The sequence below is a fragment of the Tachyglossus aculeatus genome, chromosome 23 (genome assembly GCF_015852505.1).
Source record: "Tachyglossus aculeatus isolate mTacAcu1 chromosome 23, mTacAcu1.pri, whole genome shotgun sequence".
In the NCBI taxonomy this organism is placed as follows: Eukaryota; Metazoa; Chordata; class Mammalia; order Monotremata; family Tachyglossidae; genus Tachyglossus; species Tachyglossus aculeatus.
The window spans coordinates 33,470,086-33,497,755 of NC_052088.1; the positions used below are offsets into that span (position 1 = coordinate 33,470,086).

The 27,670-nt window shown below is 46.4% G+C and overlaps 1 protein-coding gene and 1 long non-coding RNA gene across 2 annotated transcripts; both read left to right on the forward strand.

The window, feature by feature from the left end:
* Positions 1-1,016: 1,016 nt before the first annotated feature.
* On the forward strand, positions 1,017-11,789 carry ISL1 (ISL LIM homeobox 1). The gene is made up of 6 exons (XM_038765902.1): positions 1,017-1,044; positions 2,073-2,262; positions 4,948-5,207; positions 7,486-7,772; positions 8,925-9,092; positions 11,017-11,789. The coding sequence occupies exons 1-6, from the start codon at positions 1,017-1,019 to the stop codon at positions 11,131-11,133; spliced, it is 1,050 nt and encodes a 349-aa protein (XP_038621830.1). The 3' UTR covers positions 11,134-11,789.
* Positions 11,790-15,223: 3,434 nt separating this feature from the next.
* LOC119944510 lies at positions 15,224-25,934 on the forward strand. The gene is made up of 3 exons (XR_005455925.1): positions 15,224-15,302; positions 20,044-20,182; positions 25,876-25,934. It is a non-coding gene; the product is annotated as an uncharacterized LOC119944510 (long non-coding RNA).
* Positions 25,935-27,670: the final 1,736 nt, after the last annotated feature.

Here is a 27,670-nt window from a genome sequence, read left to right on the forward strand (position 1 = left end):
GGCAAGGAAGGCTTCCCGGACTCGGCATGGGGAGGCCAGCGAAAGGTGGGAAGTTTCAAAGCCGGGAAGGCGCATGGAATCACCTCTTTGGGGCGCTTTCCCGTGGGTGGATGATTGAGGGTCTCCACGGTGGATGAAGTAGGAGGACATATTCCCGACCCGGTAGCCCCCTTCCCATCCTTCTAGCCAGCATATGAGCGTCAGACTGAGGATGGATAAAGCCCCAGGACGCATGCGGCACCTAGGCTCATGGACAGAAGGACTGCCTTGGGCTGTCCACACTTCGGGGTCCAGTTGGCTCGAGGAGGAGCCCCCGGGGATAGGGGGCGAGGAGGTGAGGGGACTGGGAGCGAGGACCACCATCCCTGCTGCCGCAAGAGCCGCCCCTCCATTGTCTCCAGGCCGGAGCGTGTCCGGCTCTTCCCGGAGCCACGGCTAAGGTGACCAGAGCCCCGGCCCCGGGGGAAGGGGTCAGTGGGAAGGGGGTGGGAGGGGATCCGGGGAAGAAGACGGGCCCGGGGGTGCGGGAAGGGGAGGGAGAGGGGCAGGAGAGGCCGAGGAGCAGGGCAAGGGGCGCTGCGCGGCCCAGGGCGCACCCGAGGGCGCGCAAGGAGTCCAGTGGCGCAAGGGCCGCGGAGGCTGCAATATGATAATCAGAACAGCTGGTCCGGGCCGCCCCCCGGCCAATGAGAGCAGGAGCTTGGCTGACGTCCCCTGCCACCGCGTCACACCAATGGAGATGGAGCTGAGTTGGAGCAGAGAAGTTTGAGAAAGAGATAAGGAAGAGGTGCCCGAGACTGGATTGAGTCCCTCTCCTCTCCGCTGTGCCCCTCTCCGCCGCGCCCCTCTCCGCCGCGCTTTTCTCCTCTCCTCTCCCCCCGCCCCCCGGACCAGGGCACCCCCTTGCCACCCTCCCCGCCCCATCCCCTCTCCCCCCTCGGCCCCGGCCTCCTCTCTGGGCTCTGAGCAACTTTCCAAGCACCATTTCACTGTGGACATTACACCCTCTCTCAGACATGGGCGACATGGGAGATCCACCTAAAAGTAAGCAAAGGAAATTTCTACCTCGGCGGAATGACTCGGGGGAAACTCAGGAGGGGCAGCTGGCTGGGTCAGGGGAATTGGCTCCGAGGAGGGAAGAAAATCTACCCTTTTATTATTATTGTTTTCTTGGGAGAGCCACCTAAAAGTAAGCAGAGGGAATTTCTACCTCGGTGGAATGGCTCGGGGGAATCACAGGAGGGGCAGCTGGCTGACTCACGGGAATTGGCTCCGGGGAGGGAGGAAAATCTGCCCTTTTTTATTATTATTTTCTGGGCGCCTCGTCTCGGGTGCATGCTTGCTGTCGGTTCCATCTGGCCTTGCGGGGCATACCTTGCGTTTCCATTCACCTCCAGGATCCCGCGTCTCCTTGGAACCGGTGGGGATGGGGCTGAGGGCGTCTAGGAGGGCGGGGGTCCCTTCCCAGGGAACCCAGGGTCATCGCGCTGTCCCGATCCGGGGACGGTATTGAGCGCTCGCCTCTCTAAAGGGGGTCGGGGGGAGAACCCTGTCGATATGAATAAGTGCTCAGCGCTTAGAACAGTGCTTGGCACATAGTAAGCGCTTAACAAATGCCATTATTATTATTATTATTATATTGGGTTTTGCCATCACTCTAGGTCCCCTTTCCATTTCAAGAGCGGGTTCGTAGGGCAGTCGCTGAACGCTACCGGCTCAAAAACCCCTCCTTTCCACTCGGATTTCTCCGGAAACCTGGCCAAAGATCATGGTACAGAGAGTGGACAGAAAAATATGAATGAGCAGTTTTGATTGTCTTCTAAGCTTTTTTGTGGGGGAGTGGGGCGGGAACCATCCCACCGAAGACTATTCGGATCTGCATTTTACATACATTCCACCTCCTTTTAAAACGAGTCAAGGTTTTGATGGCACACTCCAATTACCATCCAAAAGTGCAATGCTCTTTCAAAAACCCTCCTAGAGTCTACCCTCTAAGGGGACGACGCTAAAAGTGTGTTTATCTCTGTAGGAGAGTAAGCGCCGAGTCAATCATGTATTTATTTTCATTTCAGAAAAACGTCTGATTTCCCTATGTGTTGGTTGCGGCAATCAGATTCACGATCAGTATATTCTGAGGGTTTCTCCGGATTTGGAATGGCATGCGGCGTGTTTGAAATGTGCCGAGTGTAACCAGTATCTGGACGAGACCTGCACATGTTTTGTTAGAGATGGTAAAACCTACTGTAAAAGAGATTACATCAGGTACGCCGTTTACAACTATTTCCTTATTTTGAAAGATTTTTTCCCCTTGTTGATGCGCCTTGCTTTTCACACACTTCACTTTTGAAGCCTAGAGGAAAAGTTAATCATGCGAGCCATCGGCCTCTCTCTCTCTATATAAAAAAAACTATATTCCATGAAAAAGAGGTTGTTTTTACCCCTGGAATACGGGCGGCGTTGGAATGGCGAGAAAAACAATTTCCGAGACGAGAATCGTTCGTGTTTAATCTCTTAGATATGGGTTTGGAGGCGTCTGTGCTCTCGTGAGTTTAAGAAGTCTGAGTGGATTTTACAGGAGTTGCACTAGGAATCGCCTAAAGATTTGCTCCCCACGTAGAATTCAGTGTGAAACAGAAGTTCAAAGATATCACATTTATGGATGAATTTTTCCCCACTAAACGCAAGGTATTATTGTTCGTCGGGTTTAGAGGAAGGGCTCCTTTTTGGGAAAAAAAACCCCAACAAAACTACAAAACGAAACTTATATTATTTGCAAAATTAACTGGCATTTAATCTTTTTAAATATTAACCCTTCGGTGACATCTGACTGTCTTTTCTCTTATCTTATCAGTCCTGATGAATTAGACAGAGCAGATCAAATTGCCCATCATCTGTCCTCGAACAATCGGTATATTTAGATAATGGAACTGCTTCCTTCCTCACATTAAAATCTGGTAACTGATAAAATGTGTGAGTTGCCAATCCCTGACACGAGTAAAAGCCCAAGAGAAACTTGAGGCTATTTTAGTATTTATCTTGTGATGGCAACTTTAGCTGTCGCTTAAACTCAAGTCCCCCCCCCCACCCACCCACCCACTGTTTAGATGACAGAATAACCAGCAGTACCCGAAAGACGTCGGCCAAAGCCAATTTTTTTAATCGATTTTTTTTCTTAGCCTGTTTAAGAAGGCGGTCATATAGTTGCCCTTATCCCAAATCTTTATTTTAAAAAGCTCAAATGCTTTGGGGTTTTTTTTTCTGATTTTCCCAAATGCCTTACTAACCAGGAATTCGTTCTATTAAACCGCAGCGCTGGAGAATAATTCTAGCTCTCCTTAACTCTAATATTCTATGGGAAGTTTCTTTTTAGTCCAACTTTTTGATGAATCGAGGATGTCTTTGTTACACTACGTAAAAATAATCCCTCCATCCGCTTGAGTTCACAATATAATTGTATAATTGGGCACGATAAACGTAAGAGCCATAGCTAGTCTCAAAAAAGAAAGTTTTCTACACATTTGAGGGGTTATGGGGGAGGGAGGTATTAAAAGCATTGCATTTAAAACGAGGTACAAAACTTAGCCTATTCAAGCAAAGGCCAACAGTATCTGGAATATATCATGATTATATAAGGAGAAAAAAAAACCTTTCGCTTCCATCTTGTAATATTGACGACTAAGCTAGTATTTGGGTTGATAGTTGTCGAGAATAAGAACTCGAGCTCTGTGGGAAATGTTGCTTATCCCACGCGGGAATGTGTTTTTAACCTCAATACGCAAGCATAGGAATAAGTGAGTGGAGATAATTGTTTTTTTGGCCAGGATAGATATACACTTGAGTGTGCTGAATTCACGACGCACTTATTTCCAAATGATATTGAACCCGACCGGCTATTTCTCTAAAGCCAAGGTTTTTGCTCACATCACTTTTACAACTACCTAAAAAGAATAGGAAAAAAGCCTGCATTTTCCCAGCCTGCATTTTCCAAAGGGCGTTTTGTTCCTCCCTCTGTTTTCGTCGTCCGTGGCCTCTTTGTGTGCATTTTCTGTTTATTTCCTGCTCCCCTTGAGAGGTCCTATTCCCCCCCCCCCCCCGAAAAAAAACCCATCTCCTTTTGACTTTTAAAGAGGCGAAGGGTCATGTGAATAGGCAGTGAGGATTAAACCAACAAGGTGTCTTGTTTGCCTGCCTACCGCTGTTGAAATGCCAGCAAGGAAGTCTTTAGCCGCTGTCTCTCCCTTTTCGGGTCTGGATCTGGGCCTTGGAGACCCTCGCCAGCCCAGGATGGAGAAACCGATTCGAAGGCGGATAGGGACGGTGACTATTTTTGTTGTTGTTGCTGTTGTTGTCGCTCCCTAAAGAGGGTGTCCTATGCTGAACTCCTGCCTCCTTGGAGGGGGTGCTGGAAGGGGCTGGAGAGCTGAATGTTTGCACTTCTGGATTTGGGGGGACGTCCGGGCTTGCAACTGGAGAAGACTGGGGTATCCCGGAGTTCTGGCCGCCGCGGGGGACGGAATGCGGCCCTCTTCAAGTGGTGCAGGCCACCGGGGCTGGAAAGGGTTTCCAGCCGGACTTCTGCCTTCCCCCGGGCGGGCACACAGGCAGGGGAGAAGGAGGGGAAACGAGCCTGGGAAGGAGGAGGAGGAGGAGAAGCCGGGGGGATGCAGGGAGACGGGGGAAAGAGAGAGGCCTAGGGCACCCGGGGGCACTTTGGGGTCCCCAAATAATAACAATGATGGTATTTGTTAAGCGCTTACTATGTGCGAAGCACTGCTCTAAGCGCTGAGGGGGGTGGGGGGGCGTGTGTTCCCAGTGAGGGGTGGAGGGGTGGTCTATATTCAATCGCATTTATTGAGCGCTTACTGTGTGCAGAGCACTGGACTAAGGAGCCAACCCTCTTTGTCCTTGTTGTTCTCTCCCCGCTCGATCCCGGGTGGGCCCGAACAGGCTATACGGCATCAAGTGTGCCAAGTGCAGCATCGGCTTCAGCAAGAACGACTTCGTGATGCGCGCCCGCTCCAAGGTCTATCACATCGAGTGTTTCCGCTGCGTGGCCTGCAGCCGCCAGCTCATTCCCGGGGACGAGTTCGCGCTGCGGGAGGACGGGCTCTTCTGCCGGGCTGACCACGATGTGGTGGAAAGGGCCAGTCTGGGCGCGGGAGATCCGCTCAGCCCCCTGCATCCCGCCCGTCCGCTTCAGATGGCAGGTATTTTCCGGGCCCCCTCCCCCGAGTCTTGCATGCTCCACAGAACCTGGAAACGCCTGGGTCCGTTCCTCTCACTCCTCTCCAGAGTAACCCCCACACCATCAAGAGAGAGGAACAATCTCCTGACCACTCCAATTTTTCCTCTCCGACCTGCAGTCTGTCAGAATAATAATAATATTTGTTAAGCTCTTACTATGTGCCAAGCACTGTTACAAGCCCTGGGGTAGATACAAAGTCATCAGGTTGTCCCACGCGGGGCTCACAGTCTTCCAGAAAAACACGCACCCGAAGGAGTGCGTACAAGATTATTTTACTTGTACGTGTTTACTACTCTATTTATTTTATTAATGATGTGCATAGAGCTATAATTCTATTTATTCTGACAGTTTTGACACCTGTCTACGTGTTTTGTTTTGTTGTCTGTCTTCCCTTTCTAGACTGTGAGCCCGTTGTTGGGTAGGGACGGCCTCTATATGTTGCCGACTTGTACTTCCCAAGCGCTTAGTCCAGTGCTCTTCACACAGTAAGCGCTCAATAAATACGGTGGAATGAATGAATGAATCCGCAGGACGGACCGTGTGTGCAAATGCTTTAAGAGGATGCGTCTCTCTAGTCACCTTTAAAGTGTGCACGCGTGCACACGCTCACCCACATGTGATATATTACACTCCCGGTCACTGTTAACCTCTCCACCACGGTTTATTAGAAACCCATCACGCACCCATCCATCGGATATTAAAGGTTTCAGCAGCAGTGGCCTTCTCGTCCTGGGAGCATTCCTCTCGTGCAGAGAGAGGTGAGAAAGCCTGGTTGTTTGGGGAGTGAATTCATTTATTCAATCGTATTCATTGAGCGCTTGCTGTGTGCAGAACGGTCCTTCGAATCCTTTCCCGCTAAAACGTGGCCCACACGCCGAGGGACATTTTTTATTCTGAAGGATATTTGCACGAAAGAAGGTGTCCGGATCCGCAGAGCTAATAACTGCAGGCCAGCGGCGGCCCGCGGTAATTTAAAACTTGTCAGCAAGCTAATCGGCGGTAATTGCCGTTTAAAAGCAAAGCCGACTTCTTGCAGCGTTTTACGTGGTTTGATGAGAATTTCATCTTCGATCTGGCTGGGTATCCTGCCTCCACCTTCGCCGGTCCTGACCGCCTCCCCCTCGGCTCGTAAAACGCATTATTCCTCCCTTCCCGTCGCAGGCGGAGAACCTCCTTCTCCAGGAGGGAGATTTGGAACAAAGCGGGTTCTTAGGAACTCGACCTTTGGAGAAGGATATGGCAGGGATGGGCCCTCTTCCCGTTGAAGTGGGATCGGTTTGGGATGGCAAAGAGGCCCACAGCAACCCAGGGCGGGGAGCCAGGCTCGCCTGGCTCCGGGCCTCCTCAGATTTCAGTGCCAGCCTGCAGGCCGAATCAGCTAGGCATCCACGCCCCTAGAGACGAGCCAGGGATGGGGAGGGGGCATTTGGCAGTCACCCACCCGGGAAACGGCAGGAGGGGTACCCCCATATTACCAGCCCAGACTTTGGCCCTGCTTGGTGGTGACTTGGGAAGGAGATGAGTCTCGGGAAGGTCATGGCCCAGACACTAAATTACAGACTTCCCTCCCCCCACCCCCCCCATTAATGCGCCCCTGGCCATCCCTCTTTGGGGTGCATTTCTTGCTCGATTCCCTGCAGCTCGGGCTCTGGTGAGGGTCCCTGTGGGGGAGGGGGCTGTATTTTCTCCACCATGAGGACGATGGAGGGAGTTTCCAGTCTAGGGGTTGATGGCGGGGGGGTGGGGTGGGGGGCGGAGGACCAGATCTCCTTGTGGAGTGGGCGATGCCCGACCCGAAGAAGAGGATGAGCAAAATCATCCACCCCTCCTAATGTCTACAGCGCCAGAAAAAAACACCGCCCTGGAAATAATAATAATAATAATAATGATAGTGGCATTTATTGAGCACTTACTATGTGCAAATCTCTGTTCTAAGCACTGGGGAAGTTACAAGGTGATCAGGTTGTTCCACGGGGGGCTCACAGTCTTCATCCCCATTTTACAGATGAGGTAACTGAGGCACAGAGAAGTGAAGTGACTTGCCCAAAGTCATACAGCTGATCCAGGACCTGCCAGGGTCAGCTCAATTAGCAGGCCTGATTAAAGCGGCAGCCCCCTCCCACATCTCTCCAGCTGGCCCCCTCCCCATCCTCCCCACCCAGACCACAGTGCGCAGCATAGAGTGTCCAGCCGGCTCGGGTTGCTCCTGTTTTACCCACGAGCTTGCTCTTCCTTTACAGCAGAACCTATCTCCGCCAGGCAGCCCGCCCTGCGGCCCCACGTCCACAAGCAGCCGGAGAAGACCACCCGGGTGCGGACCGTCCTGAACGAGAAGCAGCTGCATACCTTGAGGACCTGCTACGCGGCCAACCCACGGCCAGATGCCCTCATGAAAGAGCAGCTGGTGGAGATGACCGGGCTGAGCCCCCGGGTCATCCGCGTCTGGTTCCAGAACAAGCGCTGTAAAGACAAGAAGCGCAGCATCATGATGAAACAGCTGCAGCAGCAACAGCCCAATGACAAGACGGTGAGGGGGGCTCCCAGCTGGACCCTCCGACCCTGGGCTGGGGTGACCAGTCCCAGGAGGTGAAGGAAAGGGTGTCAAGGAGACAGAATATGGAGATGAAATAGGGAACGTGGGACTGAACGACTCTTTCTTGAGAACCACAATCCCGGTTGGGTTTTTTTTTTAATGGTATTTGTTATGGTCTGTGTCAGGCGCCGCATAGGTACAAGATGATCAGTTTGGATGCAGTCCCTGTCCCATCTGGGGCTCAGAGTCTTCATCTCCATTTTACAGATGTGATAACCGAGGCCCAGAGAAGTGAAGTGACTTGCCCAAGTATCAAGCAGCAGGCAATAATAATAATAATGATGGTATTTAAGTGCTTACTATGTGCCAAGCACTGTTCTAAGCTCTGTAGTAGACACAAGGACATCAGGTTATCCCACATGAGGCTCACAGGCTTAATCCCCATTTTACAGATGAGGTGACTGAGGCCCAGAGAAGTGAAGTGGCTTGCCCAAGGTCACGAAACAGAGAAGTTGCAGAGCAGGGGTTAGAACTCAGTTCCTCTGACTCATTCTGGTCCTCCGCTCCCTGGGTAGACTGTGGGGACGTGGGCAACCCTCAGGGGGAGGGGTATGTCAGGGGAAGGAAGAGGAGGGGAAGGAATAAAGGGAGGATGGTTTTGGGGGCTGGGAGAAATGATTCCTGGTTCTGGGCCAAACCTGGTCAGTGTCACATGCATTACAGACCTCAGGAGGACAGAGGCCGAGTTCATTTGCATGACTTTGGCTAGAGGCAACACAGGTTGTGGTGTCCAGCTGGGCCCCCCTGTGTGGACATTCGTGTGCATGTTTTGGGGTCTGTGTATTTTTTTGAGGGGTGTTATGTGCATGTTCTGGGATAGAGAAGGAACTGGACAGACTGATAGGGATAGAGTTGAAGAGGAGAGGAAAGACAAGGCACACAGCCACACATACATAGTCCCACTTGTACGCAGACCCGTGGCAGATCCGTATCCTGTGGATGCTTGACTGGGCATAAGGCATGGCAGTGCCAGCCTCTGTGCCCTGAGAAGGCAGAACTGAGCCAGGGGCCAGATGGGAGGATAGGAGGGAAGACAGGCCTTCTCCTTGCTGACGCACCACCCCCGGGGGTGGGCTTTGTTTGCAGAATATCCAGGGGATGGCGGGGACCCCCATGGTGGCTGCCAGCCCAGAGAGGCACGACGGTGGTTTGCAGGCCAACCCCGTGGAGGTGCAGAGCTACCAACCGCCCTGGAAAGTCCTGAGTGACTTCGCACTGCAGAGCGACATCGATCAGCCCGCCTTCCAACAACTGGTGAGGGGTGGGTGGGGAGGCGGGAGCCGGACCCCGGGGGGAAGCCACCCCACTCGTTCCCCAATCCACTTCGGGATGGTCCTTCCCATCCCCTCGCCCCAAATCCGCAGGAGCTTGTCGTAATCCCCTGGCAACCCCCCACGGTAGCCTCCTCCTCCCAAGCATACTCCATACCACTTCCTCCCCCCAGGGCATTCTCACAGCACCCACGCCCACGACAATCACACACACAGACATATATACATGGCACGTCCTCCTCATCACAATACCCCAATCTCTAGTCATTGCCCACATTCGGGAACGGATTGTAAAGACTGTAAGAGGTGGGCAGTGGCCATCAGGATCCCAGTTTGTGAAGGTGTGATTGTGTGTGTGTGTGAGAATGTACACGTGCACATACGTCCCAGAGGCCCTGGAGAGCATTTGCTGCAGTGTTGGTGTGTGCATGGCAAGTTCACATGTACTTGGCCCCCCTCTCTGGATGTGCTGCCCCAGGGCTACCATGAATGTCTAGGCGTAAACACCCTACTGGGCAAGGGGGGCATACAGCCTTCTCAGTCACCCCCAGGGCCTGGGGCACCAATGCACCCACTTGAAACGGTGGGGAGCCACGGTGGTCCCGACTGGTATCCATGGGGCTTAGTAATTGTGTTAATGGTATTGATTCAGCACTATGTGCCAAGCACTAAGCATTGGACCCCTTGGGTGTACAATAAACATATTTATTGTTATTATTATTATTATTATTATTATTATTATTATTATTATTGTTGTTGTTGTTGTTGTTGTTGTATTGGTGATGAGGGTGTGAGCAGGAAGACATGGTCTTTTAAATTCTTCTGCCTTACAGCTGAAAATTACCAAGAACGCATTTCCTCCATGGGCTCAGTGTCTGCTAACTAGTCTCTGAATCTTACACCTTAAATTAGCTTGTGTGTGTGTGTGTGTGTGTGTGTGTGTGTGTGTGTGTGTGTGTGTGTGAGTGTGTGTGTGTGTATGTGTGTGTGTGTATGTAAAGAAGAGTCCTGCATAACAATGGTGTCCCAAAGAAACCCGGGGGTGTCTAACCAGCTCCCCTCTCCTCCCTACCCCAGAGAAAGGCCCATTCCCAGGGTCATTGTCTCCTTCCCGATCCGGGTGTCCCCCGGGGGGGATTGACCAGTGGCCGATGTTGGGGGGCTGGGTATGTGTGGGGGGGCGGGGTCAGAGGCAAAATGAGGTCTGGAATCTTTGGGAGCTGGAGGGAGACAGATTAAGGGGCAAAGAAGTGTTGGGGGTGGGAAAAATATGGTATTTGTTAAACGCTTACTATGTGCCAGACACTGTCCTAAGCACTGGGGTAGATGCAAGGTAATCAAGTTGGACACAGTCCCTGTCCCACATGGGGCTCACATGCGGATCTGGTGTTTGGGGTTTCATGAGGGTTTAGAGGAGGGGTGGAAATGTGGGGCAGGGAGAGGTCAAGATGAGTGTTGAAGGACGGGCTGTGGCATCCATGTGAAGGAGAGGCGTCCACAAGTCGGGGCCGGCTGGGGCGGGGGGAGGCAGTGGATGGCTCGGATATTGGCCCATTTAGGGAGCGCCCAGATGGACCTCTCCTTAACCATGGCCTGGAAGGTCCTTCTAATCCGAGAGAAAACCAGCAATTCCAGTGACCCGAGGCGAGGGCCGGGAGAAACCAGATAACTGCGGGAAACAATATGGCAACTCCTTGAGAATGCCACATCATGTTAGGAAATCAGTGGCGCTCAATGGCCAGTGATCACTTATTGCTCCGTGGCGTCTGCAAAAAGCCACGCATGTCTCTCTGGAGTTGCGTTCCTGCGCTGTCCCTGCAGGCCTGAATATTGCCCCACTCGTGTTTCCTCCTTGCTGGGCTCAGGACTAACCCCCTTCCTTTCTCTGTTTCCCGTCTTGTCTGCAGGTTAATTTTTCCGAAGGAGGTCCCGGTTCCAATTCTACCGGGAGTGAAGTAGCATCGATGTCTTCTCAGCTCCCAGACACCCCCAACAGCATGGTAGCCAGTCCGATCGAGGCATGAATGAGGGATTTTTTTTTTTGTTTCTCCTTCCCGCTTGGCTTTTCCCCGTTGGAGCAAGTGGGAAGTTACACCTTCGGACTCTGCGGCAAAAGTATTTAACAACCGAGTTAACGAAAACTGAATCTAGACATGAGCGCTCCATGAAACGCACGAAGTCTGTTTTAATGACAAAGTGATATGGTAGCAACACTGTGAAGACAATCATGGGATTTTACTAGAATTTAAAATAAAAAACAAACAGAAACGCGATCCAAGTAGGAGTACTGAAAAAAAAAGTTTTTAAAAACGTAGAGGATTTATATTCGTGGATCTCAAAAAGAACATTTTCACTTCACTGCACATCTAGAGAGGAACCGAGGGAAAGAGATTTTTCCTAGTTCATCGATTCCCGAATGGTGCTGTTCCTGAATCGGTCGTTGCCTTGCCAAACCGGAGGCACCTCCAAGATCCGGAAAAGAGACAAAGCTGCTCTCGGACATGGAAAGTGACGTTGCAAGGATTGCGGGTCAGCGTGGGTCTGAAATGCTTAAAGTGAACTCTTCCACGGGCTTGCCTGAAAAACCGGGTCTCTTAGCATGCCCCGTAGCTGGTTTCTATTTCTCTCTCTCTGTCTCTCTCTCTCTCCCTCTCCCTCTCTCTCGTTCTGTTTTTGAGATCCATCCTCTATCAAGAAGTCTGAAGCGACTTTAAAGGTTTTTGAATTCCCATTTAAAAACCAACTTTAGAAAGCATTGCAACAAGGTTACCTCTATTTTGCCACAAGCGTCTCGGGATTGTGTTTGACTCGTGTCCGTCCAAGAACTTTTCCCCCAAAGATGTGTATAGTTATTGGTTTAAACGACTGTTTTCTCTCTCTGGAAATAAAGAGAAAAAAGGAAACATTTTTGTTCGCTCTTGCATTGCAAAAATTATAAAGTAATTTATTATTTATTGTCGGAAGACTCGCCACTTTTCATGTCATTTGACTTTTTTTTGTTTGCTGAAGTAAAAAAAAAAAGGAGAAGAAGGTTGTACCGTGGTCTTTGAATTCTGTGTCCAATTCTATGTGTTGTCCTTTTTCTTAAATATTCTGTGAAATAAAAGCGCCATATGTAGAATCATATCATCAGGACGATTTCACTAATAAACATTTGGCATAGATAAAGAACTAAACCTTGCGATCCAGGTCCCTTTTTTATATGTTGACCAGTTAGCAGATAAGCACGTGGAATCAAATATTGCATGGAAGCGGGCCTGGGCTACTTACAGTAGGTGTGATCTTTTATGGCAAGTAGTTAACTCGGGTCCGGCTTGTAAATTTCGGGTTCAGCAGTGGATCAAAGCTGGTTGGATGCCGTTAGCACTCAGCTGTGACAACCTTCTTGTTTTCTGAAAATGAGATCCCGTATTTTGCTTTCAGGACCTCCTCTCTCTCTCCTCTCCTCTCTCTCCCCTCCCCATCCCTCCCACCCGCCCCGGCCTAATTTCGAGCGGTTCCTGCGAAGGCTTAGCTGTTCGAGGCTCATCCCGGAACTGTATTTCAAGTCGAAGAGGCTCCTTCGGCGGAGTCGGCCAGGTACGGGCGTCGTTCTTTGTGGCGTTTCGAGAATTGCTGTTGTATTTTGATAAATAGGTCTGTGCCGTCTCGCGTTCGCGCCGCCTCTCTTTTTGCAAAATGATAGTGGATAGTGGATAGAGCCCGAGCCTGGGGGTTATGGGTTCTAATCCCGGTATCTGCCACTTGTCTGCTGTGTGACCGGGGCAAGATACTTCACTTCTCTGGGCCTCAATTCTCTCATCTGGAAAATGGGGATTAAGACGGTGAGCCCCGTGTGGGACAGGGACTGCATCCAACCCCGTTACCTTATAGCTACCCCAGCGCTTAGAACAGTGCCTGGCACCTAGTAAGCACTTAACAAATACCATTATTATTACTATTATTATTATCCCTAAGGGGTCGCTCCCAGTAATTTCCCTCCTCTCTCTTCCCCCCGGGACGGCGGCCTGCTGGCCCGGTTGCCCCTTTTGCAGACCCTGGCGACTGGAATGAGGCTAGAAGGTGGCCAGCCCGGAGGCTCCCACCCTGGGGGAGCCAGGAGTCCTTCCGCCCCCCGGCTTTTCGGCTTTTTCTTCGCCCAGGCTCGCTGGTCCCTCTGGGCCAGTTCGTTCTGCGTGGTAGACGCAAAAGCCACAAGCCACTTGGCTAGTGCCTGGGGGGAAGGGAGGGGTCCAGGGGTCGGATGAGGGCAGGGCCAAGTCTTTTTCTGGTCTCTAAGTCGCCTCCCCCACCCACCCCAAACCTGCTGCGAGGACGGAGCTTCAATTAGCCTTTTGTTTGGCGGCTTTCTGCATAACGGGCTAATTGCAGGCTACGGCGCGGGGCAGGGAAAACAAACTTTGCAGCGAAAAAAGCTACAGTGCATTAGACATGGCCGCTGATTACCATGATTGTTGGGTCTAATTCTTGACGGTGGTAATAATATGGCCGACCGTAATGATGGCTTGTGGTTGTCTGTTGAAAAAAAAAACAAGTCACTGATTTCTCCCCTATCTCTCCTCCTCTTTCCCTTTCCCTTCTACCCCCCGCCCCCCCACCAGATCCCTGTCTTATTTTCTTTTCCATCCGTTAAGGATTTTGCACACCACTCCAGTTTGCGGTGTGGACAAGGGCTGGCGTGGGATTAACCGAGACTCTGATAAATTTCCTCCCCCCCTCCCTCCAAATCGCCCCCCGACTCCCCCAAACTGGCCGGGGTGTGAAAATCAGCCTTTCCTCCCACCGAAGTTTGGGGAAAAAACCAAATTCGGTGAGCTGTTAGAACGAGGGAGCAGAAAGCGCCCCAGGGTGTCTCATTAGGGCTCTTTATGCTTAAAATTATTGTTGTGGTCAATGGCGTTGTTTTTGTTGTGGGCGTGTGTTTATGTTTCTAACAGATAAGGGATTGTGTGTTTCCGCCTCTGTACCTGCGGGGTAGCCAAAATGTCTGCTCCGAAACTGAAAAAGACAAAACACACACACCCGCAGACACTCACCCGTCTGCAGGGACTAGATGCTAAATAGTTCAGGGACCCGAGAAGGAGTTTATTCTGATTCCCTTTGTATTTATTAGTTGGCGCAGGAGGTCACGCAAGCTCACTTTCTCTCTATCCCTATCTGTGGGGCAGATAGAGAATGTGTTCTACTCTGCTCATAAAATCCCCCCAGCTTGCTATTAGCCTTGATCTCCCTCCCCCATTTTCCTGCTTCCCCCTCCTTGAAGCTCTGAATCCGTCCTTCTGGACATTACGACTAATTTCCTCCTGCTTCTGCAGCTAAAATCCGAATGCGCCCGCAGACCACACCGGGCTGCCTCTCCATAAATACAGGATTCCGTTGTCGCCGGGGAAGAGTCAACCCCGTCTGTTTTATTCGACTTATTCCGCCTTTCGTCTTCCACCACCAGGCTCGTTCTGTCCCGCGGACGTTCGTCAAGGGCGAATTCTGGGCGTTAAAAAATGCGAAATGAATAACTTTAGACCCGAAGCTATTTTCTCGTTGAAAACAATACTTGGCGGAAGATGTGTGTATACTTGTGTGCTTGCGTGTACGCGCGTATGTGTGGATTGGGCGTCGTGCCCATGGGTCCCAGATAGATTGGCCCTTAGAACAGTGCTTGGCACATAGTAAGCGCTTTAACAAGTCCCATAATTATTCTTTCATAATTACAGGCATTAGGTGAGAAAGTGAGGTCGTTGTGGGCGGAGAATGCGTCTGGTTTATAGTGTACTCCCCCAAGCGCTTAGTACAGTGCTTTGCACACAGTAAGCGCTCAGTAAATATGATTAATAATAATAATAATGAAAGAGGGGCTTTGTCACCACTGTATTAAAGCTCCGGATTCACGGTTTATTTTTTCACTTGTTAGTAAGTCAAAGCAACTCTTTGGCCCATTTACCTGATGCATTGTTTCTTTCTCATCACTAACCAGTGGTTGAATCTGTTTCTCTGAAGGACCTTCCTTTCCATCCATATTTTGATTGCATCCAACTAAAGCTGACCCGAATTCTGAACCTTGGGTATCCGATTGGAATAATCAAATCTCTCCCCATTTGAATATTCCACTCGCTCAAATGTAGATCCGCGGACACAGGAGGACGAAAAGGCCGGTAGTGGTTGAAATCACGGTGGCCCGTAAGGTGAGCAGCAAACAGTAAGTATCAGTTTTCATGCCTGTAAATTTCAGTTCCATCTACTTGAGAGAAAGTCAAGGTGGCTCATAACCCATATCTATGTGCGAAGCTTATTCATTCACGCTTTTTCTATCCTTTCCTAATCAACCGCTAAAGATAGCGTGGGAACGCGGAAAAGTGTATACGAATGCATGAAATGCTTCAACACCACTCAGCTTCGTGGTGTGATTCAGATTCGCCGAACGATCTTTTAAATATTGGTTTCTTAAAATGTAAAACCGAGCCAAGCATTACTCCTGCGGTTTGTGTTCTCCCACTAAGCTGCAAGTAGTTAAGAAAGGGCGCTGGCAAGTAGATCCTGTTTACTGATCCTTTCTGATTGTTGTTTTCTTGATAACAGAGAAAGCCACCGAAGGGGTGTTTGAGCTCAGGCGCCAGAAACATAAACTTTAACAGCTAACAATGTCCCGGTTCGTGATGGAGGATCTCTCCTCACCTCCCGGAGGCTTCTCAAGTGTAGACAGAGGAGTCGTTTCACAAGGAGAAAAGTGGGGGTGGGGCCGAGGTGGAAGATTCCATTGATTGTTCGCGGCTTGATCGTCCTGTAGTATTCCATCCTTTTATATATACATTTTATATATATATTATATATGCATCATATGTAAGGATGTAATACTGCACGATAATATAGAATATACATTAAATATAATAAAGGATGCAATATGCTATACATATATATGTATAATAATAGTAATAATGATGGTATTTGTTAAGCGCTTACTATGTGCAAAGCACTGTTCTAAGCTCTGGGGGGATACAAGGTGATCATGTGTAGCTCACAGTCTTAATCCCCATTTTACAGATGAGGGAACTGAGGCACAGAGAAGTTAAGTGACTTGCCCAAAGTCACACAGCTGACAAGTCGCAGAGCCAGGATTTGAACCCATGACCTCTGACTCCAAAGCCTGTACTCTTTTCACTGAGCCACGCTGCTTCTCAGCGTGGCTCAGTGAAAAGAGCCATATGCATATACATATATATGCATATTTGTATATATATGCATATTTATTTGTATAACACATTACATCCCTTTTTTACATCCTTTATATTATATATCATAAATGTTCCACATAAAATTACATCTTTTTTACATCCTTTACCCATTGTTGGGTAGGGACCATCTCTATATGTTGCCAATTTGTACTTCCCAAGCGCTTAGTGCAGTGTTGTGCACACAGTAAGCGCTCAATAAATACAATTGAATAAATGAATGAATAACAAAAATGTTCTATATAACATTACATCTGTTTTTACACCCTTTACATTATATAATGTAAATGTTCTATGACACTACATCCTTTTTTACATCCTTTATGTAATATAACATAAATGTTCTATATATCATTACATCCTTTTTTACATACTTTATTATATATGTATGTTTTATACATATTTGTAATAGGTTCTGGATGTAATACTACACGATAATATATATATACTATAGCATATATAATAAAGGATGTAATATGTTATATAGAACATTTATGTTACATAACGTAAAGGATGTAAATAAAGGATGTAATGTTATATAGACCATATATGTTATGTTCTATATGTGCATATTCATATAATATATTACATCCTTTTTTGCATCCTTTATGTTATATAATATAAATGTTCTATATAACATATTACATCATTTTTTACATCCTTTGTATTTGTATTGTATTGTATTGTATTGTAGCATTTGTAATAGATTCTGGATCTAATACTACACATTAATATATATATATATTCATTCATTCAATCGTATTTATTGAGCGCCTAGTGTGTGCAGACCACTGTACTAAGCGCTTGGGGAGTATACTATAGTATAGATAATAAAGGGTGTAAGAAAGGATGTAATATGTTCTACATATACATGTATAATGTATACATCTATGTGTGCATATACGTGTGTGCGTGTGTTTAATGCATATAAATACAATGTGCAATAAGTGTATATGTATGTTATGCAGTGCGCGCTGTTTTCCCGGCCTCGCAGCCAGCTCTGACTTTTGCTATTAACGATGGGGCCGCGGATGGAGAAGAGATTGGGCAGCCGACGCTCTCTGAAGGCGTGCCGTGTCCAGGTTCCTTGTTCCCGGCTGTCCCCTGGACTGTCCCTGGACTGCTCTTTTCCCACCCCGATGGTTCTCTCTCCCAGCCCCCAGCGGGAATTTCCAGGCCCTGCGGCCTGAAGCGGAGAGATGTGGAGATGTCCCCGGCAGCCTATGGGACGGGAGAGCAGCAAGGGAAAGAACAAAAACGTTGCGTCCCGGTGTCTTCGCTGATGGGTTTGGGAGAGCTCGGAGACGAAAATCCAAACAACCGGTTTGACTTGTGAGGTCCCAAGTCTAGACAGGGTTGGGGGCTCGGCGGCCTCTTATCTGTCTCTGGGATCAGCCCAAAGACCTGATTGGACTCCGGGATGGATCGAGATACCGGCACCTTTCTTTACAGCTCTCACTTTATTGTTTTAATGGACAATATTTTGAAACATCCATTCCTCTGTCCAGCGAGCTGTCCTGGGCTCATCCTCTACCCTCTCTTCTTCCATTCCGTCATGCAGAGCTGTGGCAGATGCTAGTCACTATTGTTATTATTGTTATGGTATTTGTTAAGCCCTTTTCGGTTCTGCGAGGATGGAAACCTGGGTGAACACACCTAAAGATGGGGGGCAGGGGCTGGGGGCAAACGGGTTGCAAATTTGCAGGGTTTCATTTGTTCGTTCAGTCGTATTGGTGGCGCACTCGCTGGGTGCAAAGCACTGTGCTGAGCGCTTGGGAGAAGACAATACAACAGCCTGGCTTAGTGGAAAGAGCAAGGACTTGGGAGTCAGAGGTCATGGGTTCTAATTCCGGCTGTGCCACTTAGCAGCTGTGCGACTCTGGGCAAGTCGCTTCACTTATTTGGCTTAGTGGAAAGAGCCCGGGGCTTGGGAGTCAGAGGTCTTGGGTTCTCATCCTGCTTCTGCCCCTTGTCAGCTGCGTGACTTTGGGCAGATCACTAACTGCTCTGGGCCTCAGTTCCCTCATCTGTAAATGGGGATGAAGCCTGTGAGCCCCACGTGGGACAACCTGATTACCTTGTATCTACCCCAGCGCTTAGAACAGTGCTTGGCACATAGTAAGTTCTTAACAAATACCAGGTTCCCGGCCCACAATGAGCTTACAGTCTTGAGGGGGAGGCAGACATAAATAGAAATGAATAAATGACAGATCTGGACATAAGTGGTGTGGGGCTGGGAGTGGGGATGAATAAAGGGAACAAGTCAGGGCGACACTGGAAGATGTAGGAGAAGAGGAAAGGGGGGCTTTTTGTGTGGAATAGTGGAAAGAGCACAGATTGAGTGTCTGGAGATGTAGGTTCTCATCCCGGCTCTGCCGCTTGCCTGCTGTGTGACCCTGGGCCAGTTTTTTAATGTCTCTGTGCCACCATTTCCTTATCTGTGAAATGGGGATGAAATGCTTTCATTTATTCATTCAGTCGAATTTATTGAATGCTTACTGTATGCAGAGCACTCTAATAAGCGCTTGGGAGAGGACAATATAATAATAAACAGATACATTTCCTGCTCACAAGGAGCTTACAGTCTAAAGTGGGACCTGTTCTCCCTCCCCCATAGACTGTGAGTCCCATGAAGTACAGGCAGTATGTCTGATCTGATTGTGTTTAATCTACCCCCAGCACATAGCACAATGCTTGGAACATAGGAAGTCCTTATTACAAGTAGAACTACTAATATAACCAGTGGTACTGATTCAGCAGGGTACAGGGAGGGAGCGAGAGAGGGGGGCGAATCTCCAAGTCCGACAGATTCTTCTCCGACTAGCTGAAAATGGTCTGGATTTCCCAGGCCTGAGTCTGATGGGGTATTTGGGGGAGCAGGTATTGCACCCCGAACCTCTGCCCAATGACAAGTGTTGTGAACAGCTGAGTGTCTCCACCTATGCACATGCAGAGTGGGCCACCGTTATCCAAAATTCTGGGCCTGAAGTCATGGGTAAGTGTTTAGTACAGTGCTTTGCACACAGTAAGTGCTTAAAAAATATGATTGAATGACTGGGCCTCTCTGGATAACAGTATTATCAGACATTGTGAAACCATCTAGGTGATCCAGGCCAATAGGAAGGCCAGAGAAGCACCGTGTCTTAGTGGATAAGAGCACCGGGCTGGGAGTCAGAAGGACCTGGGTTCTAATCCTTGCTCTGCTGCATGTCTGCTGTGTGACCTAAGGCAAGCCATTTAAGCTGTAAAATGGGGATGAGAGTGTGAGCCCCATGTGGGACAGGGACTGTATTTGACCTGATTAACTTCTATCTGCCCCAGTGCTTAGAACAGTGTTAGGCACATAGTAAGTGCTTAACAAGTACCATTTTTAAAATTATTATTATTATGGAGGACAGGCCAGTAGGGAAGTCAGGCCAATAGGGAGGCCATCTCACCTTAGGGGAAGGTGAAAATCAGGAGGCTGGGCTGTTTGTTTTCAAAGTCTGAAAACTTGAAATCAGGAAATGTGTTTACGGCCAGGATCTAACTGTATTATACCTTGCGGTGGTAGAAGAAATTCACATTGTTTGCAAACTATATTGATTTACCTCACTCTGTATACTATTAATACTTTGTGTGTGTGTGTGTGTGTGTGTAGTACACACACCATACACCCACACCATTCTCTCCATTCTCTCCTTCTGCCTCCCGTTTTTTCCCCTCCTTCAGCAGCCACAGCTCTGTTCGGATGAGAAACAAAAATAGCCCTGAAGTTTTAGGATTTGGAAGAATTCCTGCCGGGAGAATTTTTACTTCCTTGATAGGAGTACCCAGCCATAATTCAGGCCCTGATTTCTTTTTCTCATGGGTAAGAGTTGCTGTTTATTTTGACCTGTCACAAATACAATGTGTTGTTTGAAACGTGTTAAACTTAGCAGGTATATAGAGATAATGCCAGACAGGCCACTGGATGTGATAAAGTAAAATATGGTGGGAATTAACTTTTCAAGGTTGTGAAGGATATTTTTCCCCCGTACTTATTTTTTTCACAAAAAGATATTTCTTTTTGCAAGCTCCTATAATACAGCCCTTAAAAAGTAAATATAATTGTGGAATTTAAAGGGTAGATTTGTGTTCACAAAATGTTGTTTTGTTTGCCTCCTTTATAGCAACAACTATCCGTGGCTTTTAAGGCAATACATTTCTCTCTTTTTTCCAGTCCATCTTTACTAATTCCTTTTTTTCTGGTGAACAATTGATCATCTTCAAATTTTTACAAATTTCCCTTAAAATATCCAGGAACCATGGGGTGAAGTCACGTAGTTTTGGAGAGGCTTGTTTTTGACTTCAATTTCAATGGAAAATGTGACTCAAAAATAAATTTAATGAATTAAATGATATAAAATTTACATCTGATTTTCACTAGGAAATTTGAAAAGTATCTTTCACTTGTAAAGGAAGATCAGGTGTTAAACAGAAATGAGACTATTTTGGAGGATGAACTAAAGAAATGTTATTGGCCCAAACAGATAAATTCCCATCTTCAGTTCTTCAGTTTTTCAAATAAATTGCTATTTTAAGAATTGTCTGTGGGCAATGGATTGCATACAAGTTGTCTAGACATTATGCAGGGGAAATCATTCTCAGCAAGAGCAACTCCAAAATCAAATAAAAGAAAAACAGCCCAGCAATCTTAACTCACTTTCTGATCTGATTTCAAGATTACTTCCCTGTTTATATTACAATTTGAATGTTATAATGGTACAGAATTTATTCATACTCTAACAGTAGAAGACTAATATTAAGGACAACCAAGACAGTAGATGCTATGATATTTTTGTCATTTCTGCTTCCTTAAACTATTTATCAATGAAGAAAGCAGATAATGTATTAAAGCTGAAATCAGAATATGCGGCCCTCAGTGAATACATAGATGCCCGATGGGTGTTTCTTATGTACTTATCTTTTAATTATATATTATAAATTACTTATTCATATTTATGTCTGTCACACCCCTCTAGACTGTAAGCTCTTTATGGGTAGGGAACGTGCCTGTTAATTGTGTTAATTGTTAATTGTTCTCTCCTAAGTGATTAGTACAGTGCTCTGCACATATTTCCTTTGTACATATTTACCTTGTACATATTTACTATTCTATTTCTTTTGTTAATGATGTGCATATAGCTTTAAGTCTGTTTGTTCTGACAATTTTGACATCTGTCTACACGTTTTGTTTTGTTGTCTGTCTTCCCCTTCTGGACTGTGAGCCCGTTGTTGAGTAGGGACTGTCTCTATATGTTGCCGACTTGTACTTCCTAAGCGCTTAGTACAGTGCTATGCACATAGTAAGTGCTCAGTAAATACATTTGAATGAATGAATGAAAATGCTCAAGTAATAATAATAATGATGGCATTTATTAAGTGCTTACTATGTGCAAAGCACTGTTCTAAGTGCTGGGGAGGTTACATGGTGATCAGGTTGTCCCAGGGGGGGCTCACAGTCTTAATCCCCATTTTACAGATGAGGTAACTGAGGCACAGAGAAGTTAAGTGACTTGCCCAAAGTCACTCAGCTGACAATTGGTGGACCTTGGATTTGAACCCATGACCTCTGACTCCAAAGCCCATGCTCTTTCCACTGAGCCACGCCACTTCAAGTACCATTGATTGATTGACTGATTCTGGAAATTAAGTTTATGCATCATAATACTGCGGTATAATTTTTTTTAAAATTAGAAAGGTATTATTATCTCGGCTTTGAGCATAACTTTTCCTGTGTGAATAGAAACTGAACACATACCTAGCACTTTTTGTGGATAATTTATCAGACTGTTCAGGTGGCATTGGTTCCTTCAAAACAAACACCACTCTTTCACTGAAGTTAACTGGAATCATTCATTCATTTATTCAATCATATTTATTGAGCGGTTACTGTGTGCAAAGCACTATACTAAGCACTTGGGAAATACAAGTTGGGAACATATAGAGACGGTCCCTACCCAACAATGGGCTCACAGTCTCACTTTTAACTTCTCTGTGCCTCAGTTACCTCATCTGTAAAATGGGAATTAAGACTGGGAGCCCCAGGTGGGACAACCTGATCACCTTGTATCCTCCCCAACACTTAGAACAGTACATTGCACATAGTAAGTGCCTAACAAATGCCATCATCATTATTATTATTATTATTGTAGAAAAAGGGAATGGTAGTTGGGATATATTTTCCTCGTGAATATGGTCTAATGTAAATATAGCTATTTGTTACGTGATTATTACTGGCATGAGTTTTAACTGCTAACTGTGTTGTCTTTTGTGTGCTTTTCTGGGGCTGCTAAGGACTATTACTACTGATGGTATTTATTAAGCACTCCTTCAAGCACTGTGGTAAGCACTGAGGTAGATACCAGCCTGGTCCTTGTTCCTCACTGAGATCACAATCTGAGGGGTAGAGAGAGCAGACATCTTATTCCCATAATACAGATAAGGACAATGAAGTACACAGAGGTCAAGTAAATTGCCCAATATTACACAGCAGCTCAGTAGCAGAAGTGTGACTAGAATTTATATTTTTTGTATTCTAGTTCTATGTTCTTTCCACTAGGCTGTGCTGTCTAAAGCACTGTATCAAAATATTTCGGTCCAGAACTATTTAGCAGTAAAACAATTTTGAGTAAAAAATCAATCTCTGGAGTAAAATACTCATGTTGGGGTGTGGGTAGGGGAGAGAGGTAAAAGAATAGAAAGAAGGAGGGGGAAAAAAAGAGAAGGAGGGAGAAGGGAAGGACTGTTTTTAGAGGCATCTCTTCCCCCTTGTGCACCGTGTTCACGCTCATCCTTCCCACCTTCCTTCCTCTGATGCCCCACTCTTATGTCTTATCTTCTAGCTCCCTTTTCCTGTCCTGACCCTCTTCGCCCAATTCCTGGTCTCGGAGTAGGGCCTGAAAGTGGAGAGAGGAAAATTCTGGAGAGAGGAAGGAGTTTGGGGACAAGTAACATGATGACAATAATTAAGAAGGCATTTATTAATCAACAAATGGGATTAAGTGCTTTACTAAGTCCTCAGGACCATACAGTAAATACAATTGGTAGACACGATCCCTGCCCTCAGAGAGCTTACACTGTAGTGGAGGAGCTTATAAGAGCAGTTACTATGTGTCAACCTCTGGATTAGATATGAGATAATCATATCAGACAGAGATCCTGTCGCTAATGACAGCTTCCTCTATTTTGATTTCATCTGTCCTGCTGCCAACCCCTTGCCCACAGCTTCCTCAAGACTGCCAGCTCATTGTGGACAGGAAATGTCTCAGTTTATTGTTGTATTATACTTTTCAAGTGCTTAGTACAGTGCTCTGCACACAGTAAGTGCTCAATAAATATGATTGAATGAATGAATGAATCTTCCCTCAGACCTGGAACTCCCTCCTTCTTCATATCTGACAGTCACCACTTTCTCCATCTTTAAAATCCTCCTAAAATCATGTTTCCCCCCAAGAGGCCTTCCCTGACAAAGTCCTTATTTCCCCCAAACCACCCTCCCTTCTGTGTTAATTATGCACTTACCTGGATAATAACCTATAAGCAGTTTAATACTCACCCCAGCTTCTCAGCACTTGTATGTATCAAAGTCTCTCTATCTCTCTCTCTGTATCTATATCTATCTATCTATCTATCTATCTATCTATCTATCTATCTATCTATCTATCTATCTATCTATCTGTCTATCTATCTATCTATCTATCTATCATCTACTGTACTACTTCCCCTATCTGCAATTTATTTTAGTGTCTTAGTGTCCCCTGCAGACTGTTAGCTCCTTGTGGAGAGGTATCACATCTTTGATAGTGTACTCTCCCAAGCACTTACAATGATGCTCTTCACCCAGTAAGTGCTTAATAAATACCACTGATTGATTGATTAAGAGTGAGGGAGAACAAATGTTTCATCCTGATTTTACAAATGAGAAAACTGAGGCACAGAGAGGTTAAGTGCCCTGCCCAAGGTCACCCAGCAGGCAGTGTCAGAGACAGGATTAAAACCCTGATCCTCTAACTCCCAGGTCTGTGCTGTTTCCATTAGGCCATGCTACGTTCCATGCTGGGCCAGCTTCGTCTGAAGCATGAGGTGAACGGTGATTTTCACTGCAACTGTTATGTAAAGACTGTGATGTACTTTATAGACATTTCTGGTTCATGAAAGTTAAGGGATGTCAGCAACGGAATTATCTGGTTGTTTGATTTGTCTGAGTTCACTAAGCAGTGTGATTTAGTGGAAAGTGCCCGGCCCTCGGAGTTAGAGGACCTGGGTTCTAATCCCAGCTCTACCACTTGTCTGCTGTGTGACCTTGGGCAAGTCCCTTAATTACTCTGCACCCCAGTTCCTAAATCTGCAAAATGGGGATTCACTACCTGTTCTTTCTCCTGCTTAGACAGTGAGCCCCATGTGGGACCTTTGATCTTGTTTCTACACCAGCGCTTAGTACAATGCTTGGCACATAGTAAGCACTTGACAAATATCACTATATCATTCTGTATGTCCTTCCCTTGCCCTTCTGGACATGCTTCATGCTTCTTCCTTCTATTCATTCATTCATTCAATCATATTTATTGAGCGCTTACTGTGTGCAGAGCACTGTACTAAGTGCTTGGAAAGTACAAGTTGGCAACTTCTAGACTGTGTGCCCATTGTTGGGTAGGGACCGTCTCTATATGTTGCCGACTTGTATTTCCCAATCGCTTAGTACAGTGGTCTGCACACAGTAAGGGCTCAATAAATATGGTTGAATGAATGAATGAATGATGAGGCAATAGCTAAGTGCTGTTTGGCATCTCCAGTGAAGCATGGATCAGTGAGTACCTAAGAGTTATGTTGTGAATGTTTCCTGTCAGTGTGGCACTTTCTTACCTGATTTGCTTGTATCCACCCCAGCATTTAGTATGGTGCCTGGCACATAGTAAGCACTTAACAAACACCAGAATTATTATCATCGTTATTATTATTCAGAGGAAGATGCTACCAGCCTTCCATTCAGAGCTGCCAACCATGGCATATTCAGTCCCAGTTTCATTCATTCATTCATTCATTCATTCATTCATTCATTCATTTGTATTTATTGAGTGCTTATTGTGTGCAGATCAATAATAAAAATGGTATTTGTTGAATGCTTACTATGTGTCAAGCACTGTTTTAAGCACTGGGGTAGATACGAGGTAATCAGGTTGGACACAGTCCCTGTCCTACATGGGGCTTACAGTCTTAATTCCCATTTTACAGATGAGGTAACTGAGGCCCAGAAAAGTAAAGTCATTTGCCTAAGGTCACACAGCAGACAAGTGGTGGAGCTGGGATTACAACCCACATCCTCTGACTCCCAAGCCCGTGCTGTACTAAACGCTTGGGAGAGCACAATATAGAAATATACACAATATACACTAGGTGTTTGGGAGAGTACAGTATAACAACATATGCAATATAAGTCTCCAGCCAGCCATCAATGGGTTTGTTGCTAGTATTCCTCTTTTCCCCTTTTCTCATTATCCCCCCTTTTGCTTTTTGACCCAGATTTCCTTCCATCCCTCAGTCCAGAGACCCAGAACCAAAGCTGCAAAAAACCAAGGAGGAAACTTGATCAAAGTTTTACTTCCAGACATCCGACTGGACTCACCTCCTCTTTCCAAGAAGATGAGTATATCTCCTGGACTGAGGTGGGTCCCAGAAAAGAAGATTATACAAAATCCTTAATCATTGTTTTATATCATTTTTTGGTCAAAATCCTTTTTCTCCCTCCTAGGGCTTTTGCATTAGGGAGTAACACTTGCTTCAAAATTATTACATGATGATACAATATTACCCAAGAATAGCTGTGTTTATTTTTCTCACTTTGAGGGTGGTATTTGTTTAGCCAGTATCAGAAAAGTGCTTTAAGTTCCTTGGAATAATGATGGGTGTCCAACCAAGACAAGTAGTCACCCAAGTGGTTTGTACAGTGCTCTGCACACAGTAAGTGCTCAATAAATATGATTGAATGAATGTAATACAGCCAAGATGGAGTCATAAAATAGAGATGGAAACTGCACCAAAAATACTGGGGGTGACATACTTATTTATTAGTTTTGTGTAATGCCTCGTCTCCAAAGAGCTCAGATTGCCACATTTAGTGCTTTGAAGTTGAAATGAGGGAGAGTGGAAGAAGAGAGAAGGGAATATGAGTGACAAAGAAAAAAGCAGGTCCCATGGGGAGGGCAAAAAACAGCTAATTGGAACTCCAGTCAAGTGTCAGATGATCCAGGGGCCTAGGAATATAGCGGTGAAGGTTTAGTGGGTGCTTCGTCAATCCATCAATCATATTTATTGAGCACTTACTGTGTGCAAAGTGCTGTACTAGTGCTTGGGAGAGTACCACACAACAACAGCTATGCCCAAGCAAGTGAACATTAATTTCCCCGACTCTTTTTTTTATGTTGCTTGTTTAGCACTTACTATGGTCCAGGCACTGTACTAAGTGCTGGGATAGATACAAGTTAATTGGTTGGATGAAGTCCATGTCCCACATGGGGTGAAGAGTCTTAATCCCCATTTTACAGATGAGATAAATGAAGCCCAGAGAAGTGTCGTGACTTTCCCAAGGTCACACAGCAGACAAGTTGTGGGGCCAGAATTAGAACCCAGGCCCGTGTTCTATCCACCTGGTCACGCTGTTTCCCCTCCTCTTTTTTCTGTACGTTTCTACTTTCTTAGGATGCTTCAAGACACCTTGTGAGCCTAACACTCCTTTATGACAGCCCTCTTCCCTTGTGTTCTCGGGGAGAATAAGGCCTTTATATTTCAGAATGTATATTGGACAAAGTGGGAAAGAAATGTTTATACTTTTAGAAAATGTTATAAATAAAACTTCAGCAAAGTCAAACAAATCACATTCTCCCAACGTATAATTACGCTCATGGAATTCAGAGTTCTGAAATAGACACATTTTAAATTGCAGTATTACCTTCCAGCAGAAATCGAATAATACCAAAAATATGGAGCGGCCATCTTTATATTTTAAAACATGAAAGGTTTTATTTTTGAAGGTCGTACACGAACCCATTCTAAATGAAACTGGGACTTTTTTTTCAGCTCTGGGAAATTCTCTGTTTAGGATTAGTGGCTAGTTAGGAGCTTGTTTAAAATGGGAGTGAGCTTTTAGGACTTGATTAGAAATCCATAGAAAAAATTCTGACAATCCTTTTGACTGTTCCTCCTTTTCTTAGCCTCTACTTCTTGCTTCATATAATGGAAAGAATGCATGGCACTGGGAATCAGGATACCTGGATCCTAGTTCCAACTCTGCCACTGACCTACTGGGTGACTTAGGACA

Excerpts from the sequence above, each read along its gene's own strand:
- ISL1 (XM_038765902.1), top strand. The coding sequence starts at position 1,017 with ATGGGCGACATGGGAGATCCACCTAAAA. Across the intron at positions 2,263-4,947 it reads TGTAAAAGAGATTACATCAG|GCTATACGGCATCAAGTGTG; the intron begins GTACGCCGTTTA and ends GGGCCCGAACAG. Across the intron at positions 5,208-7,485 it reads CCGTCCGCTTCAGATGGCAG|CAGAACCTATCTCCGCCAGG; the intron begins GTATTTTCCGGG and ends CTTCCTTTACAG.